Source organism: Galleria mellonella, unplaced genomic scaffold (genome assembly GCF_026898425.1).
Source record: "Galleria mellonella isolate WM207_F2 unplaced genomic scaffold, CSIRO_AGI_GalMel_v1 utg149, whole genome shotgun sequence".
NCBI classification, from domain to species: Eukaryota; Metazoa; Arthropoda; class Insecta; order Lepidoptera; family Pyralidae; genus Galleria; species Galleria mellonella.
This window is the reverse complement of record NW_026442000.1, coordinates 517,924-536,662: the sequence shown is the minus strand read 5'-3', so window position 1 is coordinate 536,662 and position 18,739 is coordinate 517,924. Positions and strand designations below refer to the sequence as shown.

The 18,739-nt window shown below is 33.9% G+C and overlaps 1 protein-coding gene across 1 annotated transcript in view; it reads right to left on the bottom strand.

Annotated features, from left to right (window-relative positions):
• Positions 1-769: 769 nt before the first annotated feature.
• The window catches only part of LOC113510859 (chondroitin sulfate synthase 1-like), a 79,742-nt gene continuing 61,772 nt past the window's right edge, over positions 770-18,739 (bottom strand). Inside the window, 5 exon segments of the mRNA XM_031907201.2 lie at positions 770-5,878; positions 7,234-7,435; positions 8,542-8,558; positions 8,561-8,698; positions 10,475-10,655. Coding sequence (XP_031763061.2) covers positions 4,722-5,878; positions 7,234-7,435; positions 8,542-8,558; positions 8,561-8,698; positions 10,475-10,655 — 1,695 coding nt within the window. The 3' untranslated portion in view covers positions 770-4,721.

The following is an 18,739-nucleotide window of genomic DNA, read 5'->3' as shown; positions in this document are numbered from 1 at the left end:
ATTCATCACGATGGGCTAACTGGCCTGTTTTCATTCTCATCTATCACCTTTCACTGGTGCTCCGCCAGCGTATCCTGTTAGCGCAGGCGGGGTTACCATACCATTTTCACCCATCAAAAAAAATTACATTTCTGTATTGCCAAGATTGACTGCGAGAGAATGCTATATAGTATTAAGTCCGCCTTTGGTACCAAAAAAAAATTGTTTTAATTAGGTCAATAAATAATAAATAAATAAAAGCTTGTACTTAGTACTTAAGAGACCACTGTGGTGCAGTGATGGGCACCTTACTTTGTGTAATGAGATCCCGGATTCAATTCCCGATCTAGACAATTAAACACGAACTTTTGTGGCTTGGCTCAACTCTGGTTGTTCTGGATGATGTCCCCAGTTCGTTGCCTGGTTCCTTATAACAAGAGGTAATCCTATCACCCTAGTTTGAAGACCAGGCGTGACTGGTAGCACCATCTGGTGTGATTATGGGATACCTTATTTATTATTCTAAGTAAGTAAGGCGTCCATAATCTACAGTGGCCGTTTACCATCAAACGGTCTGTACGCTTGTTTGCCACACTTGTGGTATAAAAAAAAAGTTGCATATAGAATATACTTTTTAGATTGATATTAAATTTTTTTTTAATTCATTTCTGATAACGCATATGTTGCCAGACTACAATATAAACTCTGTTCAATGTGAAAAAAAAAATTATAAAAGTGATTTAAATAAAATAAGAAACAGTAAAATATTTTACAATAAAAAATATATATATATATATTCATATAAAACTTATATTTCAATAAGATTTAATCACAATATTTTCATTTCATTACAATAACGACATAAAACCGTTCGTTGTAATTTATTAAAATAAAAATAAAATTAACTACTTACTTCTACGATTGGCACTTAATGAGCTCAATAATATAGTAACGTGATACAAAAATAATAATTTACAACGTTCTATTTACATTATAAGCTAATACTAATAAAAAAAAAAAACAGCACGCATTATGACAGTAATAAACTGATTTTGGTCTATGCAATAAATATTTTATATTTTGTATTCACGAAAAAAAGACAATAAATTAATTAATAATTGAAATAATAATAAAACTTTTCATTAAAAAATGAGTAATAAAGTGTTATTTTAATATGCAGTTAAAAAAGGGTATCTGGACACATTTTAAATAAATTATACTTAATTATTCTGGTTTATTAATTTTCAAAACATTTATTAATTTTCTCTTTGACACATGTCTATCAGTTGTTTATTGATTTTTCAAACAAATCTCTCCGTACGTACATATTTTATCTTTATGTATAGTATTTATCAATAAATCATAAATAAAGAAAAAAAATTATACAAGTAAACCTAAATTTAAGCAATTTTTATTAGTTGCATACTGACAGTGAATATATAAAACTATTAGATTTACGTGAGAGCAACTTTTTACATAAGTCGTACGCTTGGGTACCCCAGTCCCACTCGAGCCTCTATAACCGAACAGCTAGATTAATTAACACCTAACATACGTAGGTCCCCATTTTATTTATTTATGAATGTACTATTAGATACTATATGTTACTGTCATAATATAGATAGATAGATACTCTTTATTGTTTCCTCCAAAAGATTACAATAGTAAACTTATTATAAATATAAATAATTACAAGAAATAATCACAATGTGAAAACAATGAGCGGCCTTATCGGTAAGAGCGATCTCTTCCAGCCAACCCTTGGATGGAGAGGAGTAATTATAAACAGTTTGGTGGGAGGCACTATGAAAAATTTTGTTAGTTCTAAATTACGTAAATACATGTATATTACGTATTGTTTTTAATGCCATAACATTATGTTACATATTGGAGTTGGATTTTATATAATAATTTGATTGATTTGATAAAATAAAAAATAAAATAAAATAAAAAAACATTAATAGAGTAACACGTAAGCATATAATTTAAGATATTTCGCTATTAAAATTAATATTTTCAAACGATCAATAAAAATTTTGATTTCCCCCAGGATTATTTATTTCGGTAAAAGTAGCATGTAAAAATATGTTCAGAAGCATAAATAAGTATACCGGTTTTTTTTTAATTTTTATCCCAGTACCTAGCCTTCAAACCGAAACACAGCCATTCAAGCACAAGTGCTTTATGACAGAAACACAAGTGGTACATGGGTATCTAAGCAAACGACTTTTTTACTAAGTCTCCTCGTGGATTATTATTCAATCATTAAATTGTGAAATTAAATTAAACGTTTCGAATACTTTTACATATATTCGATACGATATAATATGAAAAAATAAATCCTATATAAAAGCACACGTCTTTTTCGTCTATGGAATGCCTTGCTGCAAACGACTATATCCCGAAACTAATAACCGGTTACAAATCGAATAATAACTTATGAATAGGCTGTATGGGCCATGCTCTTTGCCTGTCCATTTTGGACGAATTTTAAAACAACAACATCAGGATGAAATCGAGTGTATTATCATTTTTAAAGCAGTATTCTACAAATAAAATCGATTATTTTCAATCGACTTCAATAAAAAGGAAGTAAGAAGTCAATTCGGTATATTTTTTTTTCATCTTTGTTACATTATAACTCCATCGATTATAAACCAATTTGGAAATTATCTGTAAATATATACTTACAGATTGGTCCTATATATTTTTTTTTATTAAACTTAAAATGACAAACAAGCTGACGGCCCACCTGATGGAAAGTGGTAACCGTCGCCTATAGACATGAGCAGTACCATGGACATAACAGAGTATACTGTTTCGCCCATGATACCCCCCATGCGTTGCTATTCCTGAGGACTCAGGTGTTATTCCTCTGTACCCTGTAAATTCACGCCAATTTAATGGAAATCGATTCAGCAGTTTAGATATAAAATTAAAATAAATGTTTTTTTTTAAGCGCTACACTACTACTTTAATTATTTAATTTAATTTTACTGTATTGACAATTTTTAATTTTTATTTCATTTTCCTGGATAAATACTAGATAAAATTTATAATATATTTTTATATGTAAATATTCATCATCATTTCAGCCACTATCCGTCCACTGCTGGACATACGCCTCCCCCATAGACTGCCATAAGGAACGGTCCTGAACCACCTGCATCCACGTAATATGTAAGTATTATATATAAATATGTATGTTTATTTTATGAATTTAATTTGGTAATTACATATTATTATAAAATAGTCTTTTATACTATATATATATATATAAATAGTTTTTATTTTTAAACCGCCATTCGTATCTCTGCACATTCTAAAGTTTGACTGGTAGACAATGCCTACAGCATTAAGTCCTCCTTTTGTGCCACATTTTATTGGTCAATAAATTTTAAATAAATAAACATATGTATTATTATATAAAATTTAAAGAACATTTAAGTTATTTGTATGAATCTATGACAGAAATAGTGTCCAGAAACTGTCTCCTTTTTTGTTACGAGCGAGATTATCAATTGAAAGCACATATAAGTTGCAAAAGAAAAGATATAAGGAATTCTTACAAAATTTTGACTATACATATAATAGACTAGTCTATATAATTTATGAAGGCAAAAAAGTAACTAAACATTATATTACAATATACCTAACTAGCTTAACAACAATTACTAGGAACGAATTAATATCAATAATATAATTGTGTATATAATATAAAAATATAATTATAAATGCTTCACAATGGACGACTGTATATCTAATGAAGCTGGAAATACGAAATTATGCCATGATATTACATCTAACATTTTTAAATGCATCTACTGTCATTCCATGTAGAGTATAAAACAATTTTTTTTTTTTATTATCTGTTACAAATTCTTTTGTTTTTTGTGTTATACTCATTTTTTTTTTTATTCTTATTTATATTGTTCAATTTTTTTTATTATTAATACTTGTATATCAGTACAATTTTAACTCGAACCGACATTTTATTTTGCTAACAGTTTATAATAAAATCTATTTAGAATTTCTCGATTGAATTTGCAGTTAAAACTTTATTGTTATTTTAAAATGGCAACACCATTTATTATTTCCCTTACATCTATTTATTTAAGCGATCTCTTCAACAACTATCAATGAATAGCTCAAATACCAAAATGTATTGATTAAATAAAATTATTCGTACTGTAGAACCAATGGATTTGTTATATTACTCAGTGCAAACGTGTTAAACTTATCCAAGATGACAGGTTAAGTTACCTGTCATAACTAAAAGTATTTTGGACTGATGTATGAATGTACACATTCAATTATAATAAAAAAAAAATTTAAACACCTATTATATTGCAATATATTTCCCGCCGCAATTGTTGAGAAAAAAAAAGGAATGAAAAAATGGGATTCCTCCATCAAGGTCGGTTATAATTTTCCAAAGCGAAATTTGATTTTTAATAATTTAATGAATAATGAAAAATTTACTATTTTCAAAGACAATAAACTTTGAAAGAGAGCCGACTCACTTATTCCAACCTGCTCTGACTGACTGACTAACAACGTAATCTCACTCAATATCATTCAATAACTATTTTGTACAAAAATAGAATAATATCAACATCCAAGTAATAATAACGCATTCTAGAGCACACCCACTATCACTTGCTGTGTATACTAACTCACCAATTTTGTCGTTAATTTTGAACATTCCTAATAATTTTATGACTACCTACTTAGACCCTGTACTAGCTAGCACCTTTCTCTTGTTCAGGCCACAGAACTTCTGGGTGGTTTAACATATAATACGTCATATGTTTCTCACTGCCGTACGTTGAAGCCTTCGTACCTAAACACATTAAGAACTGACTCTTCTCCAAATTCTTATCACAGTCCACAGAATGGAATTTGTGTACCAGGCTCTCATCAGCTGCTCTATACACACTCAAGTTTGATTTTATCAAAGTCTCAAATAAATGTACGTCTTCTAGACCCCAGCCCTTTATACTCAAATCAAAACCACCAACCCTCTCGAAATCACATTTAAAAATACCTAAAATACCAAATCCATATTGCCTAAAATACCCATTGTCATCGTTTATCTCTTTAGTGTACTTCAAAGTTGCAATTTCTCTTTCACTTTTAACACTTTCATCACTCTCTACAAATTTGTCTGAATCGGTATTCGTATCATCGTCTTCACCTATAAATTTATTGTAGTCATCACCGTTCACCACTTCGGGATTGTATTCACTGAACACTATTGGAAAGTAAACTTGATTATATTTAATCGTGTTTATCCTAATTCTCATGAGAGTCACAAAATTAAACATCATATCTACATCTATAAAGAAAACTAGGTCATCACTTGAACACAGTTTGAGTCCTTCAGTCAGCGCAGCGCCTCTCGAGAACGTAGTAGCTCCCATTTGTACGACTTTGATTTCCTTTCCATACATATCTACATAGTATTTGATTAACGCCTCCGTATTTCCATAATCCAAAGGGTTCTTACTGTCTAAATAAAGTACAACTATTAATCTCACAGCCTCGTTGCTTTTTAATACGATATCTTCATAGTTCTTCATGAACCTCCCGAAAATCTCTTGTCTGCCCAACAGTGGCAAAATGAAATGAATCTTCCGATCGGAAACTGGGTATTCGTCAAAATCAACCTCGCTCCACTGTAGAACTTTTGGCAGATTGTTGTGTATCTTGTTAATGCCGTTTTCAAAGGCTTCCCTAACGTTTATTTTGCCAAAATCAAGAAAACTGTTCTGCTGTTGACTCGACTCGTCGAAGTCCTCGTATTCGTTAACGAGGTCCTTCTCGCTGCTCTGCTTTAGTATTGATGGGTCTTCAAATGGCGGAGGTTCACCCATCGGCAGCTCCCTTATCTCCATTGCTGCAAAGAAAAAAAGTCATTTTGAGTTATTTATTATTATGTTTTTGGACATATACAACATTTACTTGATCGATATACAATAAATAGTACCTATTTGCAAGTTATATGCAGATGGACATTTTAATATGCTCTGATTGACTCAATTTATGCTTATTTATTGTAACGAACAAGTACTCAAAACCACAGAAACCAATACGGTAGAATTGTGTGTGATTTTTTATGAATATACTTCATTTACTTTCTTTGTCTCATTTATTTCTGCTGCCAAACAACTTGCGTACATGTTTAGATGTGTATGCGAATAAAATTACTTGCGTGTTATTCCATATCAGGGATTTAATGATGGTAAAATAATAAGAATTAATAATCTTGGGCATCATAGAATAAAATATACTACCATATATTCCTTATTCCTATGGTAAAAGTTTTAAGGCGCAGGTTAATACCTTCTATTTTGCAAGCATTCATACTATAGGCTGCAGTGACTATTTATTATCAGATAAATAGATATTTGTCATCAGGTTTTCCCAAGAGACTACAGCATGGGGTGCCTCAAAAGGGGGGGGGGGGGGGAGGTAAGAGACCCTACGTTTCATGGGCAACTTCACTGTACATAAATAAAGGAAAAGGCATAAAACCATAAATATATACATAATATATACATAAAGGCATAAATATGGCAATTGTCCTCAAAAATAGCAACGTATAAAGCCATGGATGTCACAGAGGGAGTGTTCATGATGTCCATGGTACTGTTCATATCTGTAAACGACGGTTTTCTTTTTTCTATTAGGTAGACTGTCAACTTGTTTAATTGTAACATTATTATTATTGAAAGACGGATTTTTCCAGGCAGAAAAACCTGTAACACTGCGACCTTTCCATTCCAATCTTTGTGCTCGCCCTTTTTTGTAGTTCGCTACTAATTCCTATCAATGATAGGAATTTTAAGATGTTTTTAGCGGCAATGTTTTTTATCGCCTCAGGAGATAGAGTGTGTTTTCCAAAGAAGATATATCGTTTATCTATGAATGAGCTACACCCGTAAATTAAGTGCTACGGCGTTTCTTCCTCACTGTGACAAAATCTGCAAACACTTTTTGGAGATAAGCCTAGTTGGGCCATATGCTTGTTTAGTTTGCAGTGTCCTGTGAGAGCCCTTGTTAATACACACATTATATTTTTATTCAAAAGAATTAATTACTTAATTTTCTGAAAACCCTTTAATCGGGGCTTTTGAGTGATTTGATCATGGCAACAGAATCCGACTATTATTTGCTTCTAAGCTTTCAAGTTTAATGTTAACATAAAACAAGTCCAGAAGTTATACCAAAAGATCATAAAAATAATTTTACCAGTGAAGGTCTGCTGCAAGTATGCGTGCCGTCGCACACTGGCCGTCATCTTCCGTCCCCTGTACCTCCTGTACTTGAGCAGCAGGTCCAGCACGTGATCCACACCATGTAGCGGCTCTAAACGGGTGTACCCATACAGCAGCTCGTTAAAGTCGATGATCCTACCACGCTGACGGGACGGCGCGTTGATGATTTCCATTACCTGAAATGATTTGTAAAATGGAGTTTTATATACATATATATTCTCTATTGCACTTGTAAATTACATTGTTAATTGATTTATAAATATTGTAAGCAAAGTGGGACTTATCTATGACAGAGATCTCTTCCAGTCAACCCAATACAATACAACATCATATGCTGGGGGGAATGGGATTTTTAGTAATGGGGTCTAACTGACTCATTGTTAGCAATACACCCTATCAGGTCGACCTCCACGCGGTTCCTCTGGAAACCATAGTGGTTGATTCTAGCGAAATTCTTCACTAACCTAACTAATTCTTCACTAAGCTAACTAATCTGCTTTCATCATCACCTATCATCCCTCACTAGTACTCCGCCAGCATATACCGATAGCGCAGGCAGGGTTACCATTCCATTATCAATCATAAAAAAAAATACAATACAATATCATATGCTTTGAGTAATTTTTTGAATCAGATCAAAGAAAGACTATATACGAGTCGTCTACTTCAACGCTTCTCTCCTACTCGTGTTTCTGGTGCTAAGTTGTTATCGATTTAAATGGTAAAGCATATGTATAGTGTTCGCCTTGTGGTCCTGGCATAGAATGGGCCACCGTTTTCTTTCCCATGGGTGTCGTAAGAAACAACTAAGGGAACTTAATGATCGAGGAATGGGCAGTAGCGACCCTCTTCAAACATCAATAACGCCTAACTGCGATTGTCAACCCGCCTGCCAGGCGTCGTAACTTCTTTTTTTATGCACCTTAGAATGGCAAACAAGCTGACGGCCCATCTGATGGAAAGCGGAAACCGTCGCCCATAGACATGAACAGTGCCGTGGACATAACAGAGTATAGTGTTTCGCACATGATACCACTGAGGACTCAGGTGTCATTCCTCTGTACCCAGTAAATTCACGCCATATCGCACCCTTCAAACCGAAACACAGCCATGCAAACACAACTGAAAGGAACCATATTACATACTTAATAAATATTTATAATAATTTTCCCTTAAAAATTATTGTAACTACAAAATCTCAATGATGGGAGTGAAACTACATACTTCACATGAAATCAATCAAATCATCGTCATTATTGGTAAAAAAAATTACAAAACTCACTTCTCTAATGACATCGTCAGAGCCTCCTTCAGGGGGCCTTCGATCCTCCTCTTCGGATTGGAGTGACTCACGGAGTAGATGGACTTGCTGATAAAATCAAAAGGCACTATGTCCTCGTAGTCATCTGGCTGGTACCTGTTCATGTCTATTGGAGCACCTGGAACACGTATTTTTTTATTTTTTTTATTTTAATGACGCACACATAACAAATTTTAATCATGTTACGTTTATATATAGGTAATTATGATTTTTATACCAGGTTACAATTGAAAAACATGTGTACACGACATGATCAAATTTTTTTTGATGGGTGAAAATGATATGGTAACCCCGCCCGCGCTAACGGTATACGCTGGCGGAGCACCAGTGAAGGGTGATAGATAAGAATGAAAACAGGTCAGTTAGTACATCATGATGAATTCATCAGGAATTAACCATGATAGTTGGGGGAAAGGGGTTGTTAGTAATGGAGACTGAGAATCCCATTGCTAGCAATATACCCAACCAGGTCGACCTCCTCGCGGTTCTCCCTGAAAACTATCATGGTTAATTTCTAATAAATTTATCATGATGGGCTAACTAGCCTGTTTTCATTCTCATCTATCATCCTTCACTGGTGCTCCACCAGCGTATCTCATTAGCGCAGGCGGAGTTACCGTTACCATACCGTTTTCACCCATAAAAAAAACCATGATAGTTTCCAGGGTGAACCTCGAACAGGTCGACCTGGTAGGGTATATTGCTAGCAATGGGATTCTCAGTCTCCATTACTAACAATCCCTTTCCCCTCGACTGATTAACATTTAGACATAGCATTTGAATTTCGACAGGTGGAAAATATATAAAATGATGGGATTAATAAATCTTACTAATAGAATTATAACTTAACGATATCTGTACGAGATTTAGGAGATATTTAAGAAAAACTTATATGAGGACAAGAACAAATTTCCTCTGTATATTTGTATCAGGTCTTCTTTTTAAAAAAGCTTTATATTTATATATATTTATATATTCACATTATCTCTAACAAAATGATTTTTTAATATATGAATGCAAGTGGCACAGGTTCTTTCCTTTTGAGAATGATATCCCTAGATTCCTACACACACACACTATTCCTATACGCCTGTTAATGATGTGCGTTTGCGTTTTGATGATGAACGGATGATATAATGATGATGGTGATGATGATGATAAATAAACACACCTAGTATTTGAAGCGGTTTAACTAAGGTAAATAAAAAATAATTTTGAAGCGTTGATGTAATATAAATTTGATGTAATGCACTGAAGTTTCGTTTTGCAAGTAAGGTTACAATTTGAAACCTGAAAGGTCATATAATTTTCTCCTGCGTTATGACTGGCGTTCTCGCGATGTCGTGATGAGCGACTCTTGTAACTGGTTGATGTTGTGTGTGATTGTCTATTAATAACTTAGCACTCGTCCATTGGTTTTACCGCTGAAAACGCTTCATTACACGCAGGAGTGATGAATATTCATGACATATTATTAATGCTTTAACAACGCCTGTTACAGAATGGTCTTAAGAATGATACCAACTTCTGTTTCTAGTATCCTATAGAGATGGCCTTTACTGTAGGTGTAGGATACAGCAATCTTACAGAGGAGAAAGGGATTGTTAGCAATGGAGTTTGACAGCCCCATTGCTAGCAATATGCCCTATTAGGTCGACCTTCACGTGATTCCCCCTGAAAACCATCGTAAACAATTCTTGTTGAATTCGTCACGATGGGCTAACTGACCTGTTTCATCCTTACCTATTATCACTTCACCCCGCCGGTGTTTACCGATAGCGCAAGTGGGGTTACCATTCCATTATCACCAATAAAAAAAACAGCAATCTTACATATTTTTACATATTCAGGAATAAATGAAGTAATTATTGAAATGGTGATAATATAATCTTACCTAATATAGTATTATTCCCTAAGTAGCCCGGCTCCCCGACCTTCACCGGGAACAAAGGCACGCCACCAGGAAACACGTGATCCTCGACCTGATCGGCTGACACTGACAGCTCCCGCATGGACATCGCGATGTCTCTGTGAAGATCCAGAGAGCTCTCACGGATCTCTTGAATTCGAAGGTTCTGAAATGAGACATTTGAAAAGTTCATACACCAAATACGAATATGAATACGGGGGAAGGATTCAAGAAGGATCACTTAATAATCTTTTGACTTCTGGTAACTGGATTTTGTCTAAGATTATTTCCTGGCAGCGACGGCCTTAGGGAGCGGCGAACAGGGCAATTGCCTGGGACCTCGTTCTTGTAGAGGCCTCGCGTAACAACTCATGCAAATTTTAAACAACCAGTGAGTGACATGACAATTTGTCTAGTGACAAATCGCAAAAACTTCCTGAATTAGTCATTTTAATCGGGAATGAACAAAATTACCAACACTAAAATATACAAATAAAAAAAATATATGTATATACTTGTCATTATTACTTATTAGTATTTGTCATTTATATATTACATGACAAATACTTAAATCAAATAACCAGACTTAGTTCGCATCATATACTTTTCATGAAGGACAAATAGCCTCACAAAGACCTACCGCCCGAAGCCTCGCAATAGGTACGGCCGCCGCTGTTTCCTGGCACTACAATATGAGTCTATTCAAAAAACGCACTGCTAGTGAAACGTAGTGTTGTAAATATTCACGAACATTAGCGTCAGCTGCCCCTCCTGAACACAATTGTGATTAATTTCTATAGAAATTCTTCGAACAACTCAAGTGGTCTCCTTAATTCACACCTATCATCCCCCACTGTTATCTATTACGGATATTTAATCAAATTAGCCCAGCCATTCCCAAATAACACCCTTATTTGAGAATAGCTTTAGTTAAGTGAAATCAATAGGTTGCATCAAATCTTCAAAAGGGTTGTAAAGAGGTTTCTTCAGGGTCGGCAACTCACGCGTGATACCTCTGGTATTGCAGGTGTTCATAGACTACGGTAACCACTTACCATCAGGTGGGCCGTATGCTTGTTTGCCACCTCAGTGGTATAAAAAAAAACTAATTACAAAAAAATAAACAATAAACGAAACGATAAATAAAGTAGTTCAAATACGCACGAAATTGTGTTCGATTATCAAGTTTTCAATTTCACTGCTAGAACATACACTTTAAAGATTTTAACAATTTCATCCTGTATAGATTTTAAGAACTCAGGCAGGCGGCCGTTTGTAAAACTAACTATTATTCAAAACCTTGGGTAATATAATTAAAATCATATTACGCCAACCAAAAATAATTGGAATATGGGCAAAAAGATGATGATAGATTTTAGAAACTCACCGTGGTGATTTTATGTAACAATTGTAAAATATATAATTATTTATACAATAATTATTTATACAATAATTATATATTTTATAATTGTTACATAAAATCATCAATCATCTGTTGTATTCAAAACAAATTACCTCAGACTTTTAATAAATCTAATATTATAATATAAAATAAATTATAAGGAATTATCTTCGTAATATACATATATCTAAACGCCACAATATAATTTGATTAAATCGGATCCGGATCGGACTCTTTGAATGTCAATAATATACCTACGTCTACAATAAAGAATAATAAAGATTATAATTATGAACAATCAATAATTCGGATATAAACAAGATAATAGTGCAATGGACTTTCCATTCCGAACGTTCTTTTGTAATCAACATAATTAATGTATCTGTCATATAAATTAAAGAAAGAATGATAACTTTTATAAAAAAATATTAGAAAAACAAAAATTAATTTCACTAATAAATATAAATGTGACAATTTATGTAAATTGAATAGTTGATTTGGATTCGTAGTTTGTGTGAAAAGAATGGTTGATTTGGATTCGTAGTTTGTGTGAAAAGAATGGTTGATTTGGGTTCGTAGTTTGTGTGAATTGAATGGTTTACTTGGGTTTGTGTGAATCAATGGTTTACTTGTGTTCATAGTTTGTGTAAATTGAATGGTGTACTTGAGTTCATAGTTTGTGTGTATTGAATAGTTGATTTGGGTGCATAGTTTGTATGAATTAAATAATTGATTTGGCTTCATAGTTTGTGTGAATTGAATGGTTTACTTAGGTTTGTGTGAATCAATGGTTTACTTGTGTTCATAGTTTGTGTAAATTGAATGGTTTACTTAGGTTCATAGTTTGTGTGTATTAAATAGTTGATTTGGGTGCATAGTTTGTATGAATTAAATAATTGATTTGGCTTCATAGTTTGTGTGAATTGAATGGTTTACTTGAGTTCATAATTTGTGTGAATTAATAGGTTGATCTAAATTTAAACCATTTGATACATTAATGTATCTATTACAATTATATTGGATTAACATAGCGGCTGCTGAGGTAAATTTATTTTTGAGATACGTAATTCACAAAAGGCGGTTCTTTTACATAGATAAAACCGTCATAAATATTTAACAATTTTTTTTGCAACTTGGGAGTGACATGCAAGATAAGGATCTATTATATCTTATAGTGCATGGTAACTCTCGCCTATAGATACGAACAAAACTATGTACATCACAGAACACACACAATCATGGTAACTCTCACGCATTGCCTTTCCTAAAGAACCTGAGCGAAACCTCCACCTTCAAATTACTGTATTTTTGTTTACTAATTAATGAAGTCATAAAAGATACTAGTTCATTTACCTGTATGATGCTATATCAAGATGAAAGTGTTTGAAACACATAAATCATTCAGTATATCTGTCACTAAACAAAACCATTTGCAATCTACGAGTAACACTAACGTTCACATAAAAGATCAAACAGCACATGTGCTGATGTATTTACAAAAATCTACGCATGAGTCAGTAATACAATAAACAGTACAATATATGGTACGCAAGTACAAGGAATTTCATAGAATAGTAAAATTATATAAAATTATGTTGTAAACATCCGTTCTATAATTATGTTAAGTCCCGACATAAAATAGGGTGGGGAAAGAGATTGTTAGTAATGAGGTCAAATAAATTACTATCAATATACCCTGTCAAGTCGACCTCTACGTGGTTCCCCCTGGAAACCATCGTGGCTAATTCTAGTTGAATGTGTCAGGATGGGATAACTGACCTGATTCATTTTCATCTATCATCCTTCACTGGTGCCCCGCCGGTGTATACCGATAGCGCGGGTGGGGTTACTATTTCTTTATCACCCATAAAAAGGACATAAAATAGGTCACCCCTTCTTTTTCTGTGGGTGTAGTAGGAGACGACTAAAAGAACCTAACGGTAGAGAGATGAGCAGCAGCGTGCCTTTTAAAACATGTCTAAAAGCCTAACTGCGGTTGCCAACTCGCTTACCAAGCGTGACAACTACTGGCAAACCTCCCCTTATGAGGGAAACTTATGTTCAGCAATGGACAGTTAACGAAGGTGGCAAACAAACGTACAGCCCGTCTAATAGTAAAAGGTCATGGTAGTCTAGATGCCAGCAACACTACTACATCTTGACGCCTTACTTAAGCCATTAGCTGAGGCAATCATTATGAAATTTTGTATACACATATTATATTTAACTCCTGAAACACAGGTTTTTTCATACCTACCTCGGGAATAAAGGACTTCAAACTATATTATAACAAAGAATGAAATAAAGATTATTTATTTATTATTTATTAACAATAATGAAAAGTAACATAAATTAACACCTTATTTATTTATTTAAGCTGTTTGATAAATAAATAAAAAAAAAATTCAATATGGAATCGAAAAGGGCAAAGGGTAATTTTTGTCTAAATCGATCAAGTCGAATTAATAATTTATTTGCATGAAAGTGGAAGAAAATCCTGTAGACATACGCAGAGCACCCAATAAGCATATTTTTAAAAGAAGACTTTTTAATTATTTGTTGAGTCAACAAAACCAGCTCTAGTTACAGGTTTTTAAATAGTTACTATATAAAAGAAGAAAGAAAGAAAGAAAAAAAAACTTTATTCTACAAGAAATATGCGACGGCACCCACACAGGGGTTAAAAAAAATCCATATATTACGAATTATAATAAAGAAACAACACAAAAAAATATTTATAAAAAAAAAAATATATAAAATTAAAAAAGAAAAATAAAACGATTCGTATTATAACAATTTCATCAAAAATGAGTGTGTGTGTGCGTGCGTCGCAATACCTGCAAAATGAGGCGCGTGCTCAGCATTATGCTGTAGTGTCAGGGACACTACAGCGCTGATTTTCAGCACGCGCCTCGCCAACCCGCGGGGTCCTAATAATAACAATAATGTTTGAAAACTTGACCAACACAGTGGTGTGCTTAAAGTGTATTGTGTAAAAAATAAAAATAAAATAAATATAATAAATTTGTAGTGGGTATATATTGAATGATAAATTGTGACGTTGTCAATGTTGAATGATAATAATCACACGAAAAACATAAAATACGTATAGAATAAGTATTTTCCTTTTACGTAGTAATACTACAGACGCTAAAGAAACTAAATATCGAATATAGTTGAATCATCCCCACATTCAAACGAGGACCACAAAAACTAGGTAAGTACATACCTCCTTGAGTTGCAATATGCTCCTCTTGCAATATGCAATATGTCAATAATGTAATCAATAGCAACCAGTAATTAGATAATAATAAAAAATATATTATTGATTGTGTATTATATTAAAGTGAAATAACTGTTCATATATGTATCATAGAACTCCTAGCTGCACCTAATAGGATACTCATTAGAAAGTCTCTGGTAAGGAAGATCCCGGACAGAGACCAGCAATTTAATTGGCTTTTTGTTGGTGTAGATAATATTTTTTTAGATTACTCTTAAACGTATGTACATTTTTCAGGTTTCGAATTGGTGGAGGAAGATCATTCCAACAGCGAGTGGCAGCGTATTTGAAACTGCCCCTGAAAGCAGCCGTCCTATATCTTGGAATGCTGAGTACATTCACAATTGGACGAACAGCATACTTGTGATAGTTTTGCCTCCACGACAGTTTTTCGTGCAAGTAGCGTGGTTGGCCAGTAGCAATTACTCCGAAGAGTAAAGTAGCAAAATGAAGCTTTCTCCTGGCGGACATTTTGATCATATTATTTTCGTTCAAGAAAGGTGTGATGTGACTCCTACATGGTATATCAAAACAAAATCTCGCACAAGCATTTTGGACGCGCTGAATTAAGCGTTCCGTTCTTTTTAAGAGACAAGGACCGTATACAACGTCCCCATAATTTAATTTCGATAGAATGAGCGGGTCAACTAGTCTTTTTCGTAATTCTATTGACAAATATTCGCGTAATTTATATAAAACTTTTAGTCTATAAAAACACTGTCGTACAACATCATTAACATGATTTTCAAAGCGTAGCTCTGGGTCTATAATGAGTCCCAAATTTCGTGCCGAGTCCACCTGATGAATCGTTTCATTCATTATTTTTACAATCGGTTTCGTCAATGCGATTTTACTAATTTGCTTTTTGTTTCCTAGAATCATAAATTTGGATTTTATCGGATTTAGTGCTAATGTATTATTTTCCGCCCATGTAGTAATTCTTTTAAGATCTTCATTAAGTTTCTGTATAGTTTCTGTCGTATCTTTGGGTTCACAAGATATAAACAGCTGCAAATCATCAGCATATATGTGATATTTGCAGTGATGAATACAACTGATGATATCGGTGATATATATAATAAACAATAAAGGTCCTAAAATCGATCCTTGTGGAACACCTCTAGATACCGAAAGAGGGTGAGACGAAAGAAACGACCCATCTTCCTTTCTAATTTCTACAATTTGACTTCGGTTTGAAAAATAGCTATTAAACCACTGAATTGTTTTTATATCAAAACCATAATAAGATAATTTAGATATAAGCAGTTGTACGTTAATTGAATCAAATGCCCGAGAACAATCCAAAAGAGCCAACAAAGTTCCTTTACCATCATCTCTTGCTTCTAAAATATTGCCTACCACGTCTGATAAAGCTGTAGAGGTGCTACGGTTTTTCCTAAAACCAGATTGCAAGTCAGGTAATGTGCTATTTGCCTCTAAATACTCCATCACTTGTAAGTATACTACTCTTTCCAAAATTTTAGATAAAGATGGTAGTATACTTATGGGTCTAAGGTCTTTAATTTCAGTAGGATTATTGGTTTTAGGAATCGGACGCACAATAGCCATCTGCCATATCTCTGGAAAGGTACTACTTAGTATTGATTCATTGATTATTGTCGTGATTGCGTCTAAAGAATATGGTAGCGTGAGGTGTAACATGTCACGGCTAATGCTATCATTTCCCTGCGCATTTGATTTTAATTCAGTGATAATTTTTAGAACAATATCCCGACTAACAGGCTTAAGACTAAAAGTATTTGAGCTAAATCTATTAAATTCATAGTAAGTTAACTGAGATATGGTAACACTATGCGTACCAGGAACGTCGAGAAAAGTTTTATTCATTTCATCAGGGTTGTTAAATGTTGATGGAATTTCAAAGTTCTTAGCATCTGGTAAGATATCTGATTTAAGATTTTGCCATAATTTTTTTGGATTATTTATGTTATTATTGATATGCTGATCATAATATGCCTTTTTTTCGCAAGATAATGCAATAGTGGTGTGACGTTTAAGTTCCTTATAATAAGTTTTGTCACATTCTAGTTTAGAGTTGCGATATTTATTATGGGCTTCATTCCGTAATTTCATTACATATTTTACGTTATCAGTAAGCCAAGGTGTAGACCGAGTCGTAATTTTTTTATTTCTAATTGGAGCATGGAGGTCATAAAGTTGTAAGATTAAATTATTTAAACTCAATACCATATCATTTACTCCACGGCATTCGTGTATGGAATTCCATGGTATTGATCTCAAATCTTCCTCGAACAGATGCGGTAATATATCCTTTAAAGGACGGTATTTTAAAATTTTAGGTCGCGGTTTATCTTTTTTTACTAATATTTCGCAGGAGATGAATGAATGGTGGCCAAGGTCAGGGACATGATCCACCGAAATATTTCTAGTTTGTGCGTCTGTACATACAACGTCTATAAGTGTTTGACTATTATTTAGAATATGAGTAGGTACAGTAATAATTTGCATCAAGCCACAACATTTTAAAAAATCATGTAATTTTTTAGTTTTGCTATCATTAACTTCAATCATATTAATATTGAAATCACCAAGCAGAACGACATTATCACAATGAGCAAAGGAACAGATACTGTCCATGATAGCATCTAAAAATATTTCAGAATCGAGCCATGGTGGGCGATACGCGGTACCGATAAGCAATTTTTTATTGTTTAAGCTTAGAGTCAACCACAATTGTTCAACAGTTGGATGACTTGGATGCGCTTGCACTCGTGCATTTATATCTGTTTTAATATAGAAGGCGACACCTCCGCCACGCCCCCCGCGCACATCATTCGACCGTGGCTGGTGACGCAGTCGGTATCCAGGCACAATTGGTGCGCGTCCTTCCTCCCCTGGTCTTAGCCAAGTCTCATTGACAGCCATAATGTCAACTGCGTGGTGATTCATCGCCAGAAGAAATTCATCATGTCTCTTTATATATATGTATATATATCTCATATATATACATATATATAAACAAGCTGACGGCCCACCTGATGGTAAGTGGTAACAGTCGCCTATAGACATGAGCAGTACCATGGACATAACAGAGTATACTGTTTCGCCCATGATACCTCCTATGCGTGGCCATTCCTGAAGACTCAGGTGTTATTCCTCTGTACCCTGTAAATTCACTGCCATATCCCACCCTACAAACCGAAACACAGCCATGCAAACACAGCTGCTTCACGGTAGAAACACGAATGCGACAGAGGTACCCAAGCAATCGACTTTTGTACAAAGTCTCCCTCTGGTAATTTGACAACATTTTCCTGTTTTGACGCATACACAATGATAATGCAATATACCAGACTGCGTACGAGTACACGCCGACCTGTTTACACATTTTTTACACATTTTTTCCGCGAATTGCAGCCGACCGTTGATTATTTTCAATTACGTCAAATTAATTGGTACAACAATTTATTTATAATCTAATAAGAGAATAAAGATTTGATTGTCATCTATTGTAGACATAAATGCTATAATACCATCCATACACCTGGAATAACACCTGAGTCCTCAGGAATGGCAACGCATG